Raw genomic sequence first — 20659 nt, 5'->3', positions numbered from 1 at the left:
ATAGTGCCCCTTACACATAGCCCACAGTAGTAGTGGCACACATAATGCCCACAGTAGCAGTGTCCTTACACATAATACCACATAGTCACAGTACTGCACTTACCTGAAGCCCCATTCCTGCTGCAGCCGCCATCTGACAGTTCCTCATGCTCGGCACCACATACAGCAGCAGCCCAGCACATAGAATTCTTTCCCCACAGCAGCCTCTCTCTCCATGCCACCATATCACAGCTGCGGCTATCTCTCTCCCATCCCCAATCACAGCTGTGGGTATTTCTCTCCCGACCCTCCCCAATCACAGCTGTGGCTAGTCTACCCTCTCCCCCCCTCCCCAATCACAGCTGTAGCTATTCTACCCCCCTCCCCAATAACAGCTGTGGCTAGTCTACCCTCTCCCCCTCCCCCAATCACAGATGTGGCTGTTCTACCCCCCCCCCCCATTCCCAATCACAGCTGTGGCTAGACTACCCAAACCAATCACAGATGTGGCTAGTCTGCCCTCTCCCCCCCCCTTCCCAATCACAGAGAGTCTGCCCTCTCTCCCCCCCCCCCCATCCAGTCACAGCTGTGGCTTTTTATTTTCACCGCTACCCCCCAATCACAGCTGCAGCCATATCTCCCCATCCCTCCCCAATCACCGCTGTCTGAGTGAATCGGTTGCACTGCAAAAGTTGACTAACTGTTCAGGATGGACGCTGCCAGCGCCGCTGTCTGGTACACAGTGTGACAGGCACATTGGCGTCTAGCAGCAACGGACAGCCGCAAGCTATGGAGAGGGGGAGAGCACCTCTCATGCCCCTCGCCTCCCTGCATTGCATCACCTCACTGAGCGGGTTGCGCTGGGCCTGCCCTGGGGTATGAGCTTTGCCTGAATAAGTGCCATATATATGGCCGAAGTTCCAATATATTTATTGCCAGGCAACTTTCTTCCTTGGTCCACTGCCCCTGGAAGCAACGCCTTCCTGACACTGCTCCCCAGCCCTGAAGGCTGGCATCCGTTGTCAGAATTTCCCCTCTGATATCCAAAAGGGTCTCCCTTTGTCCAGATGGGATGTCTGTAGCCACCAGGCTAATGGCCTCCTTACTTCCAGAGGAAGGACCATAGTCTGTGTTTTTATTGTCTGATGAAAACCATTCCATTTGGAAAGGATCAGACGTTGCAGAGGCCTCAAGTAGAACTGAGCATACTTCACCACGTCGAATGTAGACACCATCAACCCCATCACATGCATTGCTGTGTGAATGGATACCCTTTGACTGTAGCAGCTCCTGAATCCTTGACTGAATTTTGGATATTTAGTTCAGAGGTAAAATTACTCTCTGAAACTCTAATCCAATACAGCCCCCAAGTGAGTCATCTGTTGTGATGGAACCAGGGACGACTTTTAATGATGTTGAAGGCAGAGGTAATGTAGAGTTTCGCACCAATCGGATGACATGCGTACCTACTTTTGGAACCACCTCCCTTTTTAATGGCCCATGCACACTATGCAATATCGTTCACGATCTGAACGATATTGTTCAGTCCTAAATGATATTGCATAATGGGGGTAATTCCAAGTTGATCGCAGCAGGAATTTTGTTAGCAATTGGGCAAAACCATGTGCACTGCAGGGGGGCAGATTTAACATTTGCAGAGAGAGTTAGATTTGGGTGGGTTATTTTATTTCTGTGCAGGGTAAATCCTGGCTGCTTTATTTTTACACTGCAAATTAGATTGCAGATTGAACACACCCCACCCAAATTTAACTCTCTCTGCACATGTTAAATCTGCCTCCCCTGCAGTGCACATGGTTTTGCCCAGTTGCTAACTAAATTCCTGCTGCGATCAACTTGGAATTACCCCCAATGTGTATGCATGATCCGACGTACGATGCGTACTCCCGCAGGTCACATGCGACCTCGTACATCGGACTGTGTGGTTTTGATCTCCAGTGATGACTTTGTTTCTAGACTTCGTTTTACATCGTTTGTAGTGTGTACACACGATCCGATCTGATATGATATCTTATACAATATCATACGATATTGTATCGTATGGGATCGTATTTTGTGTACATAGCATAAGGGTTAATAGGACAACCTAAACCTTGTATAGAAGCTGGCATTATCCGCTCAGCTATACTGGATAATGTCTGTGCAAAGGTAGCCCATGGGGGTTCAACTTGAACCTGTGCCTGCCTCGGATTATTCATGAGGCTTTGGTGAAAGCTAAAACAATTTGCACATAATCCATTTTGCACCAGACCCTGAGAGGTTAACCCAGCTTTGCAAGACAAACATGACATGATTGTTGGTGCTGCTCTGGAGAGTGTATTCTCCTCACCCTTGCCTCTCATAGACATGATGAATAAATCACACACCTGTACAGTGTTAACTATACAAATTGTGACTGCAATCTCTTTCAAATTTGTTAAAGTGACATATAATCCGATCCCTCCCTGCTTTGTACCAGCATTGAGGATTTCCTTATATAGACGTTTAAACGTATTCAGTCGCATAGCAAAAGAAAACAGCAGCAATAGTTTACAGACTCATATGCATTCCAGGATCGATCTGAGTGGATCCAGACACTATTAGTGTACACAATCACCCCATAAACATACAGTGACCACAGACGCCCAAGCGAACACCGACGCACCAGTCATACAGCTGCCTATGCTGCGACTGGGTCCTTTTAGATACACAGCATCTCAGATGGAAAAGGGAACTCAGTTCATGGCGGGAATCTCAGAGGAAACTGGTCATGAACAGGGGGAGGGGCGACCAAGGGAGCGTCTTACTCCCCACTGCTGACATCAACCCTAGGGATTGCGGCTTCATACTACCCCAGCAGCCTATGATCCCAGAGGCCTAGCGCTGGTGCACCCGAGGTGGCAGCTGCGCCAGCGACTGTTCGGTAGTCTCTATCCCGAAACAGCTCGGCTGTGTCTCGCATTTCCCCTATTAAGCAAAACCGATGCCTTACCTTCTCCCCGTGCTCCGGCCACAGCCTGGTAATGTCTGCTAGATCTGCTAGTACATCCGACACAGACGCCCGCCAAAACAGCACTGTAAACATGTGTAAGCGTTGTCGCGACCCGTCGTTGACGCTTTTTAGAAAGATCGCTCAAAAAAAATAAATAGTAAAAGACTATAAAAATAAAATAAAAAAGCTTATGGCTGCAAAAACCAGCAACCCATTGACCATGGTCCAGCTCCTGCTGCACCAAACAAAAAACTGAATTGCCTGAGCCAGGAGGCGGGGATATAGGGATGGGCCCGTTGCATTCTGGGTGGCTGAAAGCCTTGATTGTTTGGTGCCAATCCGCTGTCGCTACCTCATATCCCAATGTTATCCTGTAGATAATCTGTGGACCCTGCAGGAGAAACTTAAATTACAAATTGACTTACGTAAAAGACCTACACTACTAGTAATATGTATTTATTATTAATGGTAAATTTTTAGATATTATTAATTTACTGTAATTTTCTACCAGGAACAAATATCTAACCCCTGAGATTATGCCTGGCTATTTTAAACAGTTGTCAATTATGAGTTCCCCTTAAGGAGAAGAACACATATTGTTTGCTACTGAATCAGTGTATTCAGGAACATTGGCCCTCATTCCGAGTTGATCGGTCGCAAGGCGAATTTAGCAGAGTTACACACGCTAAGCCGCCGCCTACTGGGAGTGAATCTTAGCTTCTTAAAATTGCGACCGATGTATTCGCAATATTGCGATTACTAACTACTTAGCAGTTTCAGAGTAGCTCCAGACTTACTCTGCCTGTGCGATCAGTTCAGTGCTTGTCGTTCCTGGTTGACGTCACAAACACACCCAGCGTTCGCCCAGGCACTCCCACCGTTTCTCCGGCCACTCCTGCGTTTTTTCCGGAAACGGTAGCGTTTTCAGCCACACGCCCCTGAAACGCCGTGTTTCCGCCCAGTAACACCCATTTCCTGTCAATCACATTACGATCGCCGGAGCGAAGAAAAAGCCGTGAGTAAAAATACTTTCTTCATAGTAAAGTTACTTGGCGCAGTCGCAGTGCGAACTTTGCGCATGCGTACTAAGCGGATTTTCACTGCGATGCGATGAAAAAGAACGAGCGAACAACTCGGAATGAGGGCCATTATGAACAATGTCAAACTCTGTGGACAGTAAAGCACTAGAATCTTCAACTGAAATATGGAAACATAATTGTGCAGTTGCTCAATATGAAAAACTTGAGAAGCTACAAGTGGTAAATACTGAATGGTGCCTGTGCCCAGATCTCATTCACTAGGTGCAGCACTACACAACTTACTCTGTCCTCTGCACACACTTACCCAAGCACTTGACCTCCTGCCCACTCCACAGCCCATTTGCCATGCACTCTCGCACTCGGGACCCCACAAGAGTATAGCCACTGTTACAGGCAAAGATGGCAGTTGCTCCATATTGGGTCAACATCCCAATTTTGTTCCCATTAGCTGGAATGGGTAAATCTCCACAGGAGATAACTGAAATTAAACAATAACAGAATTAGTGTGATGTTAAGGACCCAATACAAATACCATATTGAAATTTTAGAAGCTACGAGAAATGGACCCCAAAATGTTACTGTACAGTTGGTAAAGAACAATAACCTTTTGAAATCATGGGTCACTAGGAGAACACTAAGACCACCACCTTTAATATGTCCCCTGAATCAATCATGTGGGTTTAGCCTGGTTTGTAAATATGCATGAACAATGTGTGAATGGGTTAAGGACTCAGTGGTAGATTTTAACTATGGGCCGCAGGACTGCATTCAGTGACTGTACTGGCTACACTGTGACTGGCAGCAGGGCCGGAGCTTCCACTAGGCAGCTTTAGGCAGCTGCCTAGGGGCACCAGAACCTGAGGGGGAGCCTGCAACAGCTGCATGAAAAAGGTAGTGTGGTCCTACCTCTCACAGCCACCGTAATCCCCCTGGCACTCATATCTATGGGTGTAGTATGGTATGCCGGTGGCCGGGCTCCCGGCGGCCAGCATACCGGCACTGGAATCCCAACCGCCGGCATACCGACAGCTGGGTGAGCACAAAGGAGCCCCTTGCGGGCACGGTGGTGCGCTACGCGCGCAACGCTATCTATTCTCCCTCCAGGGAGAAAAGGTGTCAGTATGCCGGGTGTCAGGATTCCGGCGCCGGTATACTGTGCGCCGGGATCCCAACAGCCGGCAATCTGAAGACCACCCGTATCTACAGTAGTCGCGACTGCCAAGCTCCTGTATTGAAGCCTCCAGCTCCACCTCCACCCGGCACAGGCAGTAACTTTGACAGCTCCTGGAGTCCTGGCTGGGGGTGACGTGTGGCACTGCTCTTCATTCCAGGCTCTTTTACAGACTACTCAGTCCCAACTCTGAATCACAGCCTGCAGGTAAGATAGCTGCACAGTGCACTCTCTGCATTTGATAAGGAAAGTGGGGGAGAGCAGCAGTCGGGGGGGGGGGGGGGGCAGAGATGAGCAGCAGGCACTCACACAGTCTGGGGGGGATAAGTAGCAGCATGCACACAGATGGTGGAGGGGACAGAACAGAAGCCATTTAAAAGAGTGTGGGGGGGGGGGGGGTGAGAGCAGCAGGAAACAACACAGACTGGGGAGATGGGGAGAAGAGAGCAGTCATACAACAGACTGGGCATGGGGGAGAGCAGCAGCATGCATTTCACCTAAAGGGAGTGTAGGGGGAAGGGCAGTGGGCAGAAGTTTTGCCTAAGGTGCCAAGAAACCTTGCACCGGCCCTGACTGGCAGTCACATCCTATTGCAAGTCCTACCTGACAGTCACCAGCAGGACAGGCAGTCCCATTGGGCAGTGCGTCCTCCCTCTCGGACTACCAGACCGGCATGTGATTAGCAGAGAGAGTGCTTCCTGTAGTAAGCCACTCCCTGCTTGATCGTCAGCCCCAGCCAGCTTCTATGAGCTGCAGCCAATGCAGTCCACAGATTCCAGGGCTTATGCATACGCAGTCAAGCTGATGCTTGTGCGCATGCGTCGGCGCCTGACAGCTCCATTGTGCAGGTGGCAGGAGTCGGGACCTAGCAGTGGGCTCTCCTTCTCTGGACCTGGCAGCATGGCCAGCAGCAGCCCCCCTTCCCACAAAGGTAGGAGCCGCCACTGGTTAAGGTGCATAATTATGATATTGTTTGCATCTTTTTTTATTCTGGATTAACATATTCCAAAATACTACTTTTATGTAATTTGAAACCTTGTGTCCTATTACATTATATTGTCAGATGTTTATGTCTACCCAATATATCTAATGTGTTTTGTTTAAAGTGCACATTGATTTCTTGGTGTCCATACTAGTGTAACATACTCTGCTACTCATCTGTGTAACAAGCAGTCTGCTTTCTACATTAACAACAAAGAAAAGAACAGTTTTCTATCATATAAAGTGTAATTACACATCAATCACCCAGTTATATGGGTGTCTAGTGTTACCCAGCAATATGGTAACTCATTTTCTTTTCTTTATAATATCTAAGCATCAAGCAGTAATGCCATTGGTTTGATACATTCTTTTCTTACAGCTCAAAACACCGCTGATTATTTTCAGTAACACAATATTCTAGTGCAAAATTTTCATTGACAGAGTATATATACAGTATCATTGGTTCTCACTGTTGCAGGTAGGCAATGTCTCCCCCGCACTCCATGTTCCATTGGCCTGACAATGAATAATGCGAGATCCTATGTAGTAATAGCCAGGATCGCAGATTAGCATAAGCTCCGCTCCATACTGATACTGTGTTTTCTGGATGAGACGCCAGCGACCATGTTCTGTGTTTATACTGTTGATTTCAGGACATGTGACCGCTGGGAAACAGAAGGCAAGTTGTAAGAGGAGAACCAATAGAAAACAACCTACTTCTGTAACCAGAGCAGCATACCAGCTGGATGCTGGTCACGTACTCACCTACACATTGTGAGGGGTTGTTGCCATTGCTCCAGTGTCCGGAGGGTAAACACTCTGCAGTAGCATCTTCAGGATTCAGGAGGTGGTGTCCCTCATTACAGTCATAAAAGGCTTTGGTGCCCACGGTGTACTCCTTTCCAAATACTGCTCCATTTTTGGGAGCAGCAGGTACACCGCAAAACATTGCTAAACAGAGAAGAAAAGGTCCTAAATGATCTCACTGTTGTCTTCATTAGATAGCACATTACTAGAATTGCAATGCATGCAGGGTGATTAACAATAAGTAGGGCATTTCTCTGTGCCCACATCTCTGCACCCATCTAGGATATACATAAGTTTCTGTAAAGAAAGCTGCTGCCCATTATGATGTGGGTTACTCACTGTGCCTTGTATAGCTTTCTTCATTTGTCTTAATACTGCCTAGTATAGATGTACTATTTGCCCACAGACAATACACTGTTTACTATAATGAAGATACATCAAACCTTATAAAGGGTGTAGTACGGGTGACCGGCAGTCTCCTGACCGCCGGTCACCTTACCGACGCCGGGATCCCGGCAGCATACCGACGCCGGGATCCCGGCGGGGAGGGGCGAGTGCAGCAAGCCCCTTGCGGGCTCGCTGCGCTCGCCACGCTGTGGGCTCGGTGGCGACGGTCGCCACGGGTTCTATTCCCACTCTATGCGTGTCGTGGACACCCACGAGTGGAAATAGTCCCTGTTGGTCGGCATGCCGACCATCGGGATAGTGAGCCGTCGGGCTCACGGAGGAGGTCATGTGACTGTCGGTCAGCCGACCGGCGGTCACATGACTACCACCCCTTATGGGTGTAGTACGGGTGATCGGCGGTCTCCTGACTACCACCCCTTATAAAGAGTACAGGTGGAGATGTTTCCCATAACAGCCAATCAGCTGCAAGCTATCACTTTACAGAATGTTATTAAATAAATGATATATACAGTAGAAGCTAATCGGTTGCTATGGGCAACTTCTCCCCTTGTCCTCTATAGGTTTGATACATCTCCCGCCATTCTAATATTAACTAACTACTGTGAGTAAAATGAAAAAAAAAAAAAAATGTTTTATTGATGTATCAACAGGGGTGTGCAGTCAGGGTAGGCAGACCAATGTGACCAATCCAGGAAGGGCAGGGAAAGACCAGAGCTCAGCAGTGCTGCGGGCATTGGCGGCAGGGGAGAGTAGTAGCTGCCATGCATGCTGAGTGGGGGGAGTAGCAACCAGTAAATGGCTTCCTGTCTGCAGTCTCCTCCTGGCTGCAGTGTGTACAGACCTACTGTACAGAGATGTTTCTGCTGTCCCTTCCCAGGTGCTGCTGCTGAGCCCCGGCTCTCTCCCTCTCTACACACCATGCTGTTCCCAGGCTTTGACCTGGTCTTTTCCCTGACCAATCACGCCACCTGCCTGGTGTCTATGGCCCTATTCATCGCCGTGTCTCAGCAGCTGTGGCAGCTCCGCTGATCAGCCACCCAGGACAAGAGCTGCAAGATAATAATCCCCAAGTGCTCCATGGGATTACAGACCTTCAACTGGATTCTGCAGGTATTTGCCAGATTATGCAGGGATGTGAGAGTTACACTGGGTGAGACCAGCTCCCGACACTTAGACCCTCCCTCATATGTGCCTCCCCAGCAGGGCCATCTCTACCATTAGGCAGTTTTCTAGGGAGCCAGGATCTGGGGGGGGGGATAGTCCTGAGTCTGCTTATCATAAAATGAAGGATAACTCTAAAAGATGCATCCTTGTTAAACTTAATTCTGAAGATGGCTGATGAACTTCTAAGATGCTACCTCCACACTTTCACCTGAGGGTCTGGAAAGTACAGTAGGTACGCGTGTGTGGTTTGGGAAGGGGCAGGCGGCAGCAGTCTGAAGTTTTGTTTAGGGTGTCGAGAAGCCTTGCACTGGCCCTGCTGCCCAGATACTGACCTCACTGCACGTCACTGTGTATCAAGTACACCTCCTCCCTGTGCTAACACTGGCCACTCAGCTCTGGTACTCAGCAGCTACTTCCAGGTGATGCATTGTCCAGATACCACCCCATCATATGTGCTAGTCTGGTTTCCTGAGGGAGCAGTGGAGAGTCTGGGAGATTCAATAAACTTTATGGGGTAGCGGGAGACTCCACAGTGAAACAGGAGTCTCCCACAGGATGCAGGAAGGTAGGCAACTATGACACAATTCCATTGGTATTTTGTCTCTGTAAACAGCAGTACTAAGAAATGGTGCTAATGCAGAAGCTGCTGTACTTTGTACAGGGGCATCCACCAGCTGCATCTCTAATCCGCCACTTGTGTACAAAAATGCAGCATCGCACAAATATCAGTCGCACCAGCAAACTTCTGTGCAATCCTATGGTTGCTCATAATATCTGATGGCACTAAGACGACAGGGCCAGTGAAACTGCGTCCTAAGCCTAACTCACTGGCTATATCAAGCCCACAAAACACTTGCGACAAGTCGCATTTCACAAGCCAAGCCCTTTATAACTCCCAGAAATACTTCCTGACTGTCCATCACTGGATCCATTCAGCAATATCATAAAAATATATATGTGTAGTATTGCAAGATTGCAAGTATGTCTTTTATTGTTACACACAATTCCCAGCCTGTCACTTTAAAGTTTCCTTTGAACGCCTGTCTCTGATTTTCACAAAATTAACTATGTAACAAAAGGTGAATTAAGTACATATACAACTCAGTGAGGGCAACACTTAATTATTGTTTCAAAGTTTGGCAGCTCCTCCAGGCCTGGCCTGGTAACAAGCAGATAGGCAGCTTGTGGAGGCAGTTAATTCAGCGGCTGGACAGGGAAAGGGGGACACCTCATGCCTCCAGATGAAATGATAATTATGGCAGTGTCAGGTTGGCTGGCAGGGAAGCTAAGGGATATCTTAGTCTAGACTGCAGAGTGTGTTGAATTCCAATACATTATGACTGTAGCAAGTACTATACGTACTAAAGCCACCTTGAGAAAAATGTTAGGTGGTAACAAGCCTGCCAAGAACCGCAGTATATTATAATACAGGACTGCAATCTCTTGTCCAGAAATATATCCAGAATGTTCCAAAACCAATAAGGACACACGAAAGTTAATTATTGCTGTTGTTTGGTTATTTTGTAATTTACACAGATGTGATCACCACAAGGTTCTACCTGCAGATATTCTGTGGAGCTCCTATAAACAATTTAAGTAGATGACCAGAGTGGGCAGTGTGGGTAGAGATGATTCATTTCTGAATGTTTTTTTTTAACCAGATTTTTGGTACGGTACAATTAATGCCAATACCAATTCCGTAGGCACCCATGCCAGCACCTCAGAAATGGTGAACACCTCATTTTGCCTACCTCCATCATGCATTACACCCCCACCCCAAAGATTCATTCCTCAGCAGATGGAAGTGTGGTGTTATGCTGTAACATCATATATAAACCCAGTCCATCATAAACATGGAGGGACAGCAGGATACAAGTAAGAAGACACAGCTGCTTGTCCTTAATGTCACTCATTCATACCCCTTTTACACTCGCAGAAAAATCCCGGGATATTGCACGTGAACGCGCATCATCCCGGGATTCTTCTCAGTGTAAATGGGTACAGGGACAATTTCCCGGGACGAGCATCCCGGGATTTCATCCCAAGTCAAAAGCAGGGTTGGTCCCGGGACCGTCCCGGGAAGCTGGGTAGTGTGAAAGGGTCCGTCCCGGGATTCACTATCCCGGGACTGTTAAAAGGACTCGGATTGGAGCTTTCTTGGGCTCAGAAAAGCTGATGTCATCTTTTCTGAGCCCAAGGCCATTTCTAATGACATACTAATGCATTTGCAGGGATATCCCGGGATCAGTGTAAATGGGGCTGTCCCGGGTCGATCCCAGGTCTTAGTGCAGTGTGAAAGGGGTCAGTCCCGGGAAGGCATCCTGGGACGCATCCCGGGAAGCAACCCGGGAGTGACCCGGGAGTGCGAGTGTAAAAGTGGTATCAGTGTGTTGGGTAATCCCTAACCAATACTGCACTAGGCATTTGTTTGCAAAATGGTAGCATGGGTTCTGATAGCAAGAAATTATCCTTGTCTAGAAAACTCTAAAAAAAAGTCCCCAGTATTATATTTAATGGATCTCATGGATATGTATAATTTAATGATGAACAGACATAGAATTTTAATAAAATAAAACAAAACATAAATTGTTTATTGTTAAAAACAACCACTGTGACATTTGCTCTGAGTGAGAAATACAAAACAAGAGATATTGGTAAAAATAGATAATTTGCTTTTATAATAGAGACATAAATCTATGCTGACCCACAAACTGAGACAACGCAATGATAAAAGTAGAAGTCTTAGTTGAGTAAAGGTAAGTAAATTACCATTTAAAGTTAGTTTGGGACTAGTTTACCAATGATTTATGACAGAAGCAATTGGAATATAGACACATTTAAGGGTTACTTTCACTACATTTTAATAGTAAGGGATGGTATTGGGATCCGAAACACTGTGGGCCTGATTCTGAGTGGCATGAAATCCGCACACAATGCCGATCTTTGATTATTTGCAACTGTGCATGTATATGGTGCACACAAAGATTCTGTTGTAATCGGGACAGACGGTATCACAAATATGATGTAAAAGATGCACAGTGGCAGACAGGAAGCCATGGCCAGACAGAGAAACTGCACCTGTCATAGAGCTAGTGCAGGTTTCGATGGTGATACCGATCATAGCATCTAAGGATGCAACAATCAGATTACAGCATGCACGGGCGCTAAAAGTGGGTGTCTCAGTCCTTGCACATTCGGCAGCACTGGTGTACACAAAGGACGGAGTTTATAGTGCCATTTGAATAAACTCGCAGATGGGCGACCGCCAATAGATGCACAATTAGAATCTCTGTGTCAGTATATCAGTTGCATTTATTTATATGTCCCCTTTTTCTAGTAATTCTGCACTTATGCAGCAGATGCTTAAACGTACATCTCAACTCTTGTAACTTATCTCCACATTTTCCACAATGCATATTTGTAATCAGTTTATGTAAATCTATTCCACTACATTCTACTGTAGGGTCAGGCTTCTCTAACTCTGATGAATTAATGCAACACAATCAGAAGCGTATGCATACATGAACAGCTGTTCTTTTGAAATAATGACAATTTAATAGTGGCCACATTCTGCTAACATAACACAGCCTAGCTAATAAACAAGTCTCTATTATCTGTGTGCTATTACATTCAATATACTACATTTGACACAATGTTTTATGTTTTTAAAGATTAGATTGTTCATTTGTATATGTAGTGTTTTGGGGTGTTTTTACTGTAAACGTACCCTGACATAGTGGCACCTCTGAGTTCCAGTCATAATAGCCTTGAGGACGACGTAGGCATGTAGCTGAGTTAATTCCAATGAGCCTGTAGCCAGGATTGCATGTGAACCGCACAACCCCTCCGGGAGGACTGATAACAGGACCTAGTATGGAGCCGTGGAGAGGAGGACGCGGGAGGCTGCAGTATGCGGCTAAATAGACACACAAAGGAAACTGGGTAAGTGAGTATTAACATGAAAGCACAGAATAAAGTGTGGCTACATTCTGTTCTTAATTTATTTTTTTATCATTAAAATTAATATAAGTTGTCACGTCGTAGCAGTAGGGCCAGATGCATCATCGCTTGGAGAGTGATAAAATGGAGAGTGAAAAAGTACCAGCCAATCAGCTCACAACTACCATGTCACAGGCTGTTTGAAAAATGGCAGGTAGGAGCTGATTGGCTGGTGCTTTTTCACTCTCCATTTTATCACTTTCCAAGCGATGATGCATCTAGCCCTAAAGGGCCCCATACACTAGAGCGATAATGACAGATTTCATCCAATTTCGTGCATTTGGCCCGATATATCGGATGAAATAGGACATTTTGGAGGTGTCTCCGATCCTATCCGATGCGCGTTCCCATGAGCATCGGATCGGATCCTCCAGATTGAATGTGCTGCACATTCAATCAGGTCCGACCTGGGGGCACGGCTGGGATCACCAAGGATCGCCCAAGATACATCGTATGCAAAAGGACAGCATAGAATGTATCTTGGGCGATCCTGCCCCCCCGGGAGGCTGCTGGGGTGATCGCCTGCGACATGTGGTCGCATAAGTGTATGGGGCTCTTAAGTGCTTTGTGCAGTGATACTTGATATAATAAAAAAAAAATAACAGCAGAACAACTTGGTATTTCATGTGGAAAAGTTTCAGTGAAAAGTCTTTTCAGTGTAAAGGGCCCTACACACTGGCCGACAGCACTAAACGATATGAACGTTTGAACTTGGTCATATCGTTCATCGTTGGTGCCCCGTCGCTCGTGCATGCAGGCCAATATGGACGATCTCGTCCATATTTGCATGAACTGCTATGGAGTCGGGTGACGGGGGAGTGAAGAAACTTCACTCCCCCCGTCACCTTCCCCCAGCCGCTGGGTCGCCCGCCTGCCGTATCAGCCGTCGGGCAGCTCAGCAGCGGGTCGACTAATGTGTGGCCCTTAAGGAAAACCACAAAAGACAATGGAACAAAAATAACTAATACTGGAAGAATTTCATGGGTGAAAATTTGTTTTGTTGCAAACTTTTCCAAACCCAAAATAAAGCATGTTATCTTTCATGCGGGCCATCAGACTACAATTTTCAGAATGCTTATATTCTACTGATTAAACTGCTCTGACAACAGCCTCAAAATAAGTCATTTTCTCATGGACTGGAGCATCAGAGAAAGAAAAGCACTCTTGTCACCAATTATAGCAGATACTACAGTATAAGGAACTTCCACCTCTAAGAAAGGAGCTCAGAACTGCTAGGAAAACACTATTCTATATTAAGTGTTTCCTTTTGTTTTAATGACAGTAAACAATGTTTTATCAGAAGACTGCAGAGTTGCAGCATAAACCAGGTCATTTTAAGAGGTGAAGAAGAAATGTAATCTCAGATAGTTAGCATGGGCTACAGCCGAAAGCAAGCAAACGCCATTAATAAAAACAATATGTAATAATATATATCATATAAAAGCAGTATATTAGAAAAGGACCACATTTATATATGATTAAAACATTATTATTTTACTCCTGTCTCCCAACTAGATACAACACAAACACAAATGGCATACAAATATGCAGGGTGTGGCAAAAAAAAACCTCCCAGGTTTTAAAGTTTAAAAACACAGGCACCGTAATTCCTATTACAAATTTCAGCACATAGTGTAAAAGTGCATGGAATATAGTCTATTTGCAATTGGTTTTGAATATGATATCATCCGGATGGTAGCCTTCATTCAAAGCTCACTTTCATCGGTCTGGCTACATTAATATGAAGAATTTTTGTTAGTGGGGGGGCGGGGGGGGACGACGACGACAATCCTCATCGGCTTCATGAAAGGCCTCTACATGGGATCGGTATGGTGTCCCGCTGCACAGGATGCCGATGGTCAGTATACCAACATCACCATCCCGAATGGTGGAATGCCGGCAGGGGGGCGAGAGCAACAAAGCCCATGCGGGCTTGGTGTGCTTGCCACAGGTTCTATTCTCCCTCTGTGGGTGTTTTGGACACCCATAGAGGGGGAATCACCTACCTCACCGGTATACCGGAGGCCGTACGGTGCCCCAGTCAGGATCCCGGCATCGGTATTGTGACAGCCAGGATCCAGGCAAGCGGTATGCTGACCACATACCGTCTACACAGCCGTTGGGACCATCTGAGGTCTACAAACATCAACCAAGAACCATCAATGAACTGAAGGCTGCTATACACCAAGAAATGACAATATCATATTCAAAACCAATTGAAAATAACCTGTATTCCAAGCACTTTTAGATTATGTACTCAAATTTTGAATAACATTTACCATGCCTTTTTTGTTAACCTTTAAAATCTGGAAGTTTTTTTTTTTTTTTTTTTGCCTCACCCTGTATAAATGTGTAAAGCAGATAAGTAGATGTCCCACTAACATTACCCTCATGGTAAAATATGATATTATGTAAATAGAATAGCACACATGGGAATGACTAAACATTCACTGCAACGAATTGAGCTTTTTCATAGGTTTTTCTAAATAAGTCGTTATAGTACTAATTATCCTTATGTGAGGCATTTAAAATACATATTGCTCATTTGACTAAATTTCATGAGCGCTATTGAATGTTTTTCTACCACAATGGGGAATACAGATTTCCAGGAAATTATTTGTCATTACTTGTTACTATGTTAGTCATATTGTAATCCAATATTAAGATATTGTTCCCTAAAACACTTTCAACATTCTTAATCTAGTTGTACTCTAGCTGTGCGTCAACCATTACCAATGAATCATGTATTATTCTCACCTGAGTAGCGTATCTTGAACCCCTTCCTACTGTATGCGTGATCAGACATCCAACGTAGAAGCACTTTGTTTCCTGTACTGGTGAAGGTCATGGGTGATGAATAGTTGCCACTCAAGGATGTTAGCAATGGACTTTGTCCAGATGGACCTGGAGTAAGATAGGCTATTTAAGATACATTCCATGAAGGAGAGGAAACTCAAACAATGTACTCTACTAAATGGTAATGTAAACTACAATTGTGATGCTTAGAAACTCAGTGGATTAAGTTATTTAATGTACAAATGGAGCCTCATTATCTTGGCTGTTTCTCCACCTAAACGGAGGTTTAGTCACGCCTAGGCAATAGCTTAGGTTGCTGAGTTTAATCACAGACAGGCGCGTTGAGGCACGACTACATACTCAGCATGCAATACACATCTCCACCACTGGGTGGCTAATGCGCCACTAATCCAGTACTTTAGAGCAAATAGCGGCGGATTGATCTACAAGCTCTTGCAAATGGTCAGTGACGAATGTACGTACAGTACTGCATACTGTACACACAGACCAATATTGTCCTTTGCCGTGTTAGTGTATACAGACTAAGATGCAACAAGCAATACTGTAGTTTATATAGACGCAAGAACGTGTTACAAACTATTGTCCATTAACGATAAGGGTACAGTATGATGAAAACGTCCAATATGAGCGTCCAAGTCCCCTACACAAAAACCAATGTGAAGGGATCACTGCTAACAGTACATTTACACATGAGCTTGTGCAGTTATCATGAGCTGTCATGTCTGAAGAGTGAGGTGTGCCGCTTCCCATGCTAAGAGTCCTGGATTCGATTCCCACAGTGTGAATACATGTTTATTTTTTGCTGACACTTTGTTTATTTTTTTGTACTCTATAGTAATATACCTACACATTCAATAGAAGTGTGCACACAGATTTTACATAAATCAAGACACAGCTGCAGGAGCGTCACATTCCGCTATTTAAAATACACAGCGGCTGTGGGGATAAACGAGCTCCATGCACCGTACGGTACACATACAGTACAGTAGCAGGCCAGACTCAATCACAGAGTGGGTTGACAAAATGGCTGCCGCTCGTGACCCAGCGCCTCACGGAAGCCCACAGCAAGTGTATGGAGTGAGCGATGTTATCGATATTGCAAGAATCAGGGCACTGCTGAAGGAACATCTCTATACACTAGTTAAAATACAGTATACTGTATACACAGTGGCAATGAGGTCCCGTAGAATGAGTAATTAATAAAAATAATATTTTTTATGACACTTTATTCCATTTTTTGTTTTGGGGACATCTACTATAATGGTACCTTCACATTCAATAGAAACATGCACACAGAGTTTACATAAATCAGAGCAAAGCTTCATGAGCGTCTAATTCCGCTATCTAAAATACACCCGTAGACATATCAATACATTTAAAAATACAGTAGTGTATGCAGACGCAACTACAGTAAGTGTTCGAGTAATACTGTAGTTCATTGACGTTAGAGAATCTGTGCTGTTCTATATGAGAAGAGAAACAAGAGCTTGTGCCGTCACTCGCTCCGCAGCGAAGGGCTTCCACGGGGCAAGGGATAACGGGCGGCGCCCATTTTGTCAACCTACTATGCAATCAAGTCCGGTGTATCATAATGTGCATAGCGCTCACCTATCCCTATCGTCTCTGTGTATTTTAGCTAGGGCTTTGTGATGCTCCTTCAGCATTGCCCTGTAACTTGCAAAACCTATGCAGTCACTGGCTCGATAGCTGATGGCTTCCACGAGGCAAGGGGTCATGGGTGGTAGCCATTTCAATTGAGTCTGGTCTGCTACAGAACTGTATTTGAATCGTACGGTGCATAGAACCATATCCTTGTAGCCGCTGTGTATTTTATAGTAGATACGCTCCTGCAGCTTTGCCGTGCTTTATGTAAAACTTGTGTGCACACTTCTATGGAATGTGAAAGTATAGTACAGTACAATAAATACATAAATAAAAGTGTCAGGAAAAAATTAACATGCATTCGCACTTTGGGAATCGAACCCGGGACTCTAAGCATGGGAAGCGGTACGCTTCACCAGTCGGACACGTCGCCTAATGACAGATGCATAAGCCCATTGGTTTTGATTATGCCGTAATGGCTACGGGATTTGGACGCTAACATATCCCTACCATCAATAGATAACACTGCACCTGTAACACGTTCGTTTGTGTCTGTTTACACTACTGGTTTTATTTGTTGATTTGTCTGTGGGACTTGGACGCTCACATATTCCTAACGTCAATAGACTATACTGTGGCTTTATCAAGTTCGTTTGCATCTGTATATACTGTACTACTGTATTTACTTCTGTACACTGTAAAATACTGTATGACATCATATTGTAGCATATTGTAGCATAATGAGACGCACCAGTAAAGCAGTTCTTACTATGTATTTCGGTATTGTATTTTAATGGAGACCACACGCATGCGCAATGGTGATTTTAAAAAGCAACATCTGGTGGATGATCGCAGGTATTACACTTAAAAAGCCAAAAGCTCCGTGCGCCTCCCTACGACTAGGCGTGCCACCCTATGACTAGGTGCGCCTCCCTATGACTAGGTGTACCTCCTTGTGCCTATGCACGCTGCGTATGCCCGATCGCGACTAACACCTTAGCCAGCCAAGATAACGGAGGCTACATCTGTACAAAAATAACAAAGAAAGAAATGCTGGAGACCATAGTTTGAATTGTTATGCCCCAATCCAATTTTTCATTTTTGTGATCATGAATAATATTTCTGGAAAAACATGTACATTCTTACATTATGACCTGCATTATGTCTCCCCAAGTGAATTTACATGATATAAGGGGGTGATTCAGACCTGATTGCTGGGCTGCTAACTTTGCTGTCCTGCGATCAGATAGTCGCCGCCTCCGGGGGGAGTGTAAATTCGCTGTGCAAGTGTGCGATCCCATGTGTACGCCGAGCAGCAAAAATCCACTGTGTGCAGTCTCTGCACAGCCCAGGACTTACTCCTACTGTGCGATGAGAACAGGCTGATCGGGGCCGGAGCTGACGTCAGACACCACCCCTGATTACGCTTGGGCATGCCTGCGTTTTTCCTGACACTCCCAATAATCGGTCAGTTACCGCCCACAGACAGCCTTCTTCTGTCAATCGCCTTATGAATGCCGTGCAATCTGATTTTTCACAGTCGTGCCACTGACCCGCGATGCCCTTTGATGTTGTCCGACACGCGTGCGTATTGCGGGTCATACGCATTGCGTAGTTAGGTCCTGATCACCCGCTGTGCGAAACCACATAGCAGTGATCAGGAATGAATCAGGCCCTAGGTGTGGTGCAAAGATTACAATTAAATTGTTTGAGAATTGTACCAGGTGCCATAGAAAACAATGTGATGGGTCTCATACGGATTTGGAAGCAAGGTAGAAAAAGCATGTATAGTAACTTTGTATCTGGAACAAAGAATGTTGCAATTCAAGGGGAAGAAATACATTTATAATTTTTTTCTGCTCAGGCAAGGGCTTAGATTAGTCCTGGAGCGGTGGTGGAACTTATTTCCCCCGAAACGTATCGCCCCCATTAGACGGAGCCTAGGCCAGTGCTAGCACCTCCATACTTTCTAAAGGAACAATGCACCCCAAAGACGGCAGCGAAAAAAAGAGAGTGTGCAGTCACAGTGAAAGGACATGGCCACACAATAGTACCCCCAATTCAAATTATGCCACACAGTAGCACAATCTTATTCTCATTACACTGCACGTAGTGCCCCTAATTCACATTACACCACATAGTAGTGCCCCTTACTTGCATTATGACATAGTAGTGTCCCTTAGTCATGTTGTCACACAGTAGTGCCCCTTAGTCACATTACGTTACACAATAGTACCCCTTATACATGTTATGCCACACAGTAGTGCCCCGTATACACATTAGACCATACAGTAGTGCCCCTTATATGCAAAGCCCAGAGCAGTAATGCCCCTTACACAAATACCCACAGTATTGTCCCTTACACACACACACACACACACACGCACACACACACACACACACACACACACACACACACACACACACACACACACACACACACACACACACACACACACACACACACGTGTTCCACCTCCAAATACAACTGACAGAACACAGTTCTGCTCCATTCCGGCCCACTTTAACCCTTGGTGAAGGGTAAATACTGTCTGCTTTTGCATGTAGCCCACAAATGTTAGACATCGTTTTTACACTGGAATTTATATTTCAGTTTGGACACACCCCACCCAAATCTAAATCTCTCTGCACATGTTATATTTGCCTTATCTGTAGTGTAACATGGTTTTGCCCAGTGGCTAGCTTTTTTGCTTTGCTTCCAAATCCGAATCAGGCCCGATATAGGGCCTAATTCAGACCTGATCGTTGCTGTGCATTTCCGCACAGCAGCTGATCAGGTCTGAACTGCGCATGCGCCGGTGCACTGCATGCCAGACAGCCAACGGCCGTCTCAGCCCTCCGATCGCCTCTGCCTGATTGACAGGCAGAGGGGGTTGCTGGACGGGAGGGCCAGCGGGGTTTGGCTGCCATTTTAGGGGTGCGGTCCGGGCAATGCAGTCTTGTCTGGACGGTGCGGACCACGGCGGCTGCGTGACCCGGACAGTGATGAGTAGCTCCCTGCCAGCACGCAGGAGCTGCTCTGGTAGGGATCTACTCTTCAAGTACTAAAGCATTGCAGCTGTGTGATGCTTTTGTACTTGTGCGGCGGTGTAGGGCTTGACATGTGGGGTGGACTAGCCCTGTGCTAGGCATCCCCCCGCATGTCAGGGAAGCTGATCGGAGATGTGCTATATTTAGCACATCTACTCTCAGGTCTGAATTAGGCCCTCAAGGCCTAATTCAGACCTGTTCACTCGCTAGGGTTTTATTGCAGTCCTGCGTTCGCATAGTCGCCGCCCATAGGGGAGTGTATGTTTGCTGTGCAAGTGTGCGAACGCATGTTTAACAGAGGTGTACAAACAGATTTTGTACAGTCTCTGAGTAGCCCAGGAGTTACTCAGCCGCTGCGATCACTTCAGCCTGTCCGGGACCGGAAATTGATGTCAAGAACCCTTCCTGCAAATGCATGGACACGCCTGCGTTTTTCCAACCACTCCCAGAAAATGGTTAGTTGACACCCACAAACGCCTTCTTCCTGTCAATCTCCTTTCGAATGACCGTGCAAATGGATTCTTCGCACAAACCCATCGCTGAGCGGCGATCCGCTTTGTACCTGTGTGACGCGCCTGCGCATTGTGGTGCATACGCATGCCCAGTTTAGACCTGATTGCCTGCTGCACAAAAATGCAGCCTAGCGATCAG

General features: G+C 45.9%; 1 protein-coding gene across 3 annotated transcripts in view; it reads right to left on the bottom strand.

Moving 5' to 3' along the window:
- LOC135033722 (CUB and sushi domain-containing protein 2-like) overlaps positions 1 to 20659 on the bottom strand; it is a 1450369-nt gene that overhangs the window by 47193 nt on the left and 1382517 nt on the right. For all 3 annotated transcript variants that reach the window (XM_063954204.1, XM_063954205.1, XM_063954206.1), the window contains 5 exons: positions 15296 to 15442; positions 12267 to 12455; positions 6926 to 7111; positions 6631 to 6825; positions 4313 to 4486 (listed from right to left, as the gene is read on the bottom strand). In XM_063954204.1, the coding sequence (XP_063810274.1) occupies positions 4313 to 4486; positions 6631 to 6825; positions 6926 to 7111; positions 12267 to 12455; positions 15296 to 15442 (891 nt within the window). The remainder of the gene's footprint in view (positions 1 to 4312; positions 4487 to 6630; positions 6826 to 6925; positions 7112 to 12266; positions 12456 to 15295; positions 15443 to 20659) is intronic.

This window comes from Pseudophryne corroboree, chromosome 2 (genome assembly GCF_028390025.1).
Source record: "Pseudophryne corroboree isolate aPseCor3 chromosome 2, aPseCor3.hap2, whole genome shotgun sequence".
Taxonomy (NCBI): domain Eukaryota; kingdom Metazoa; phylum Chordata; class Amphibia; order Anura; family Myobatrachidae; genus Pseudophryne; species Pseudophryne corroboree.
The sequence above is the reverse complement of the archived record's forward strand: the minus strand, read 5'-3'. Positions and strand labels throughout refer to the sequence as shown.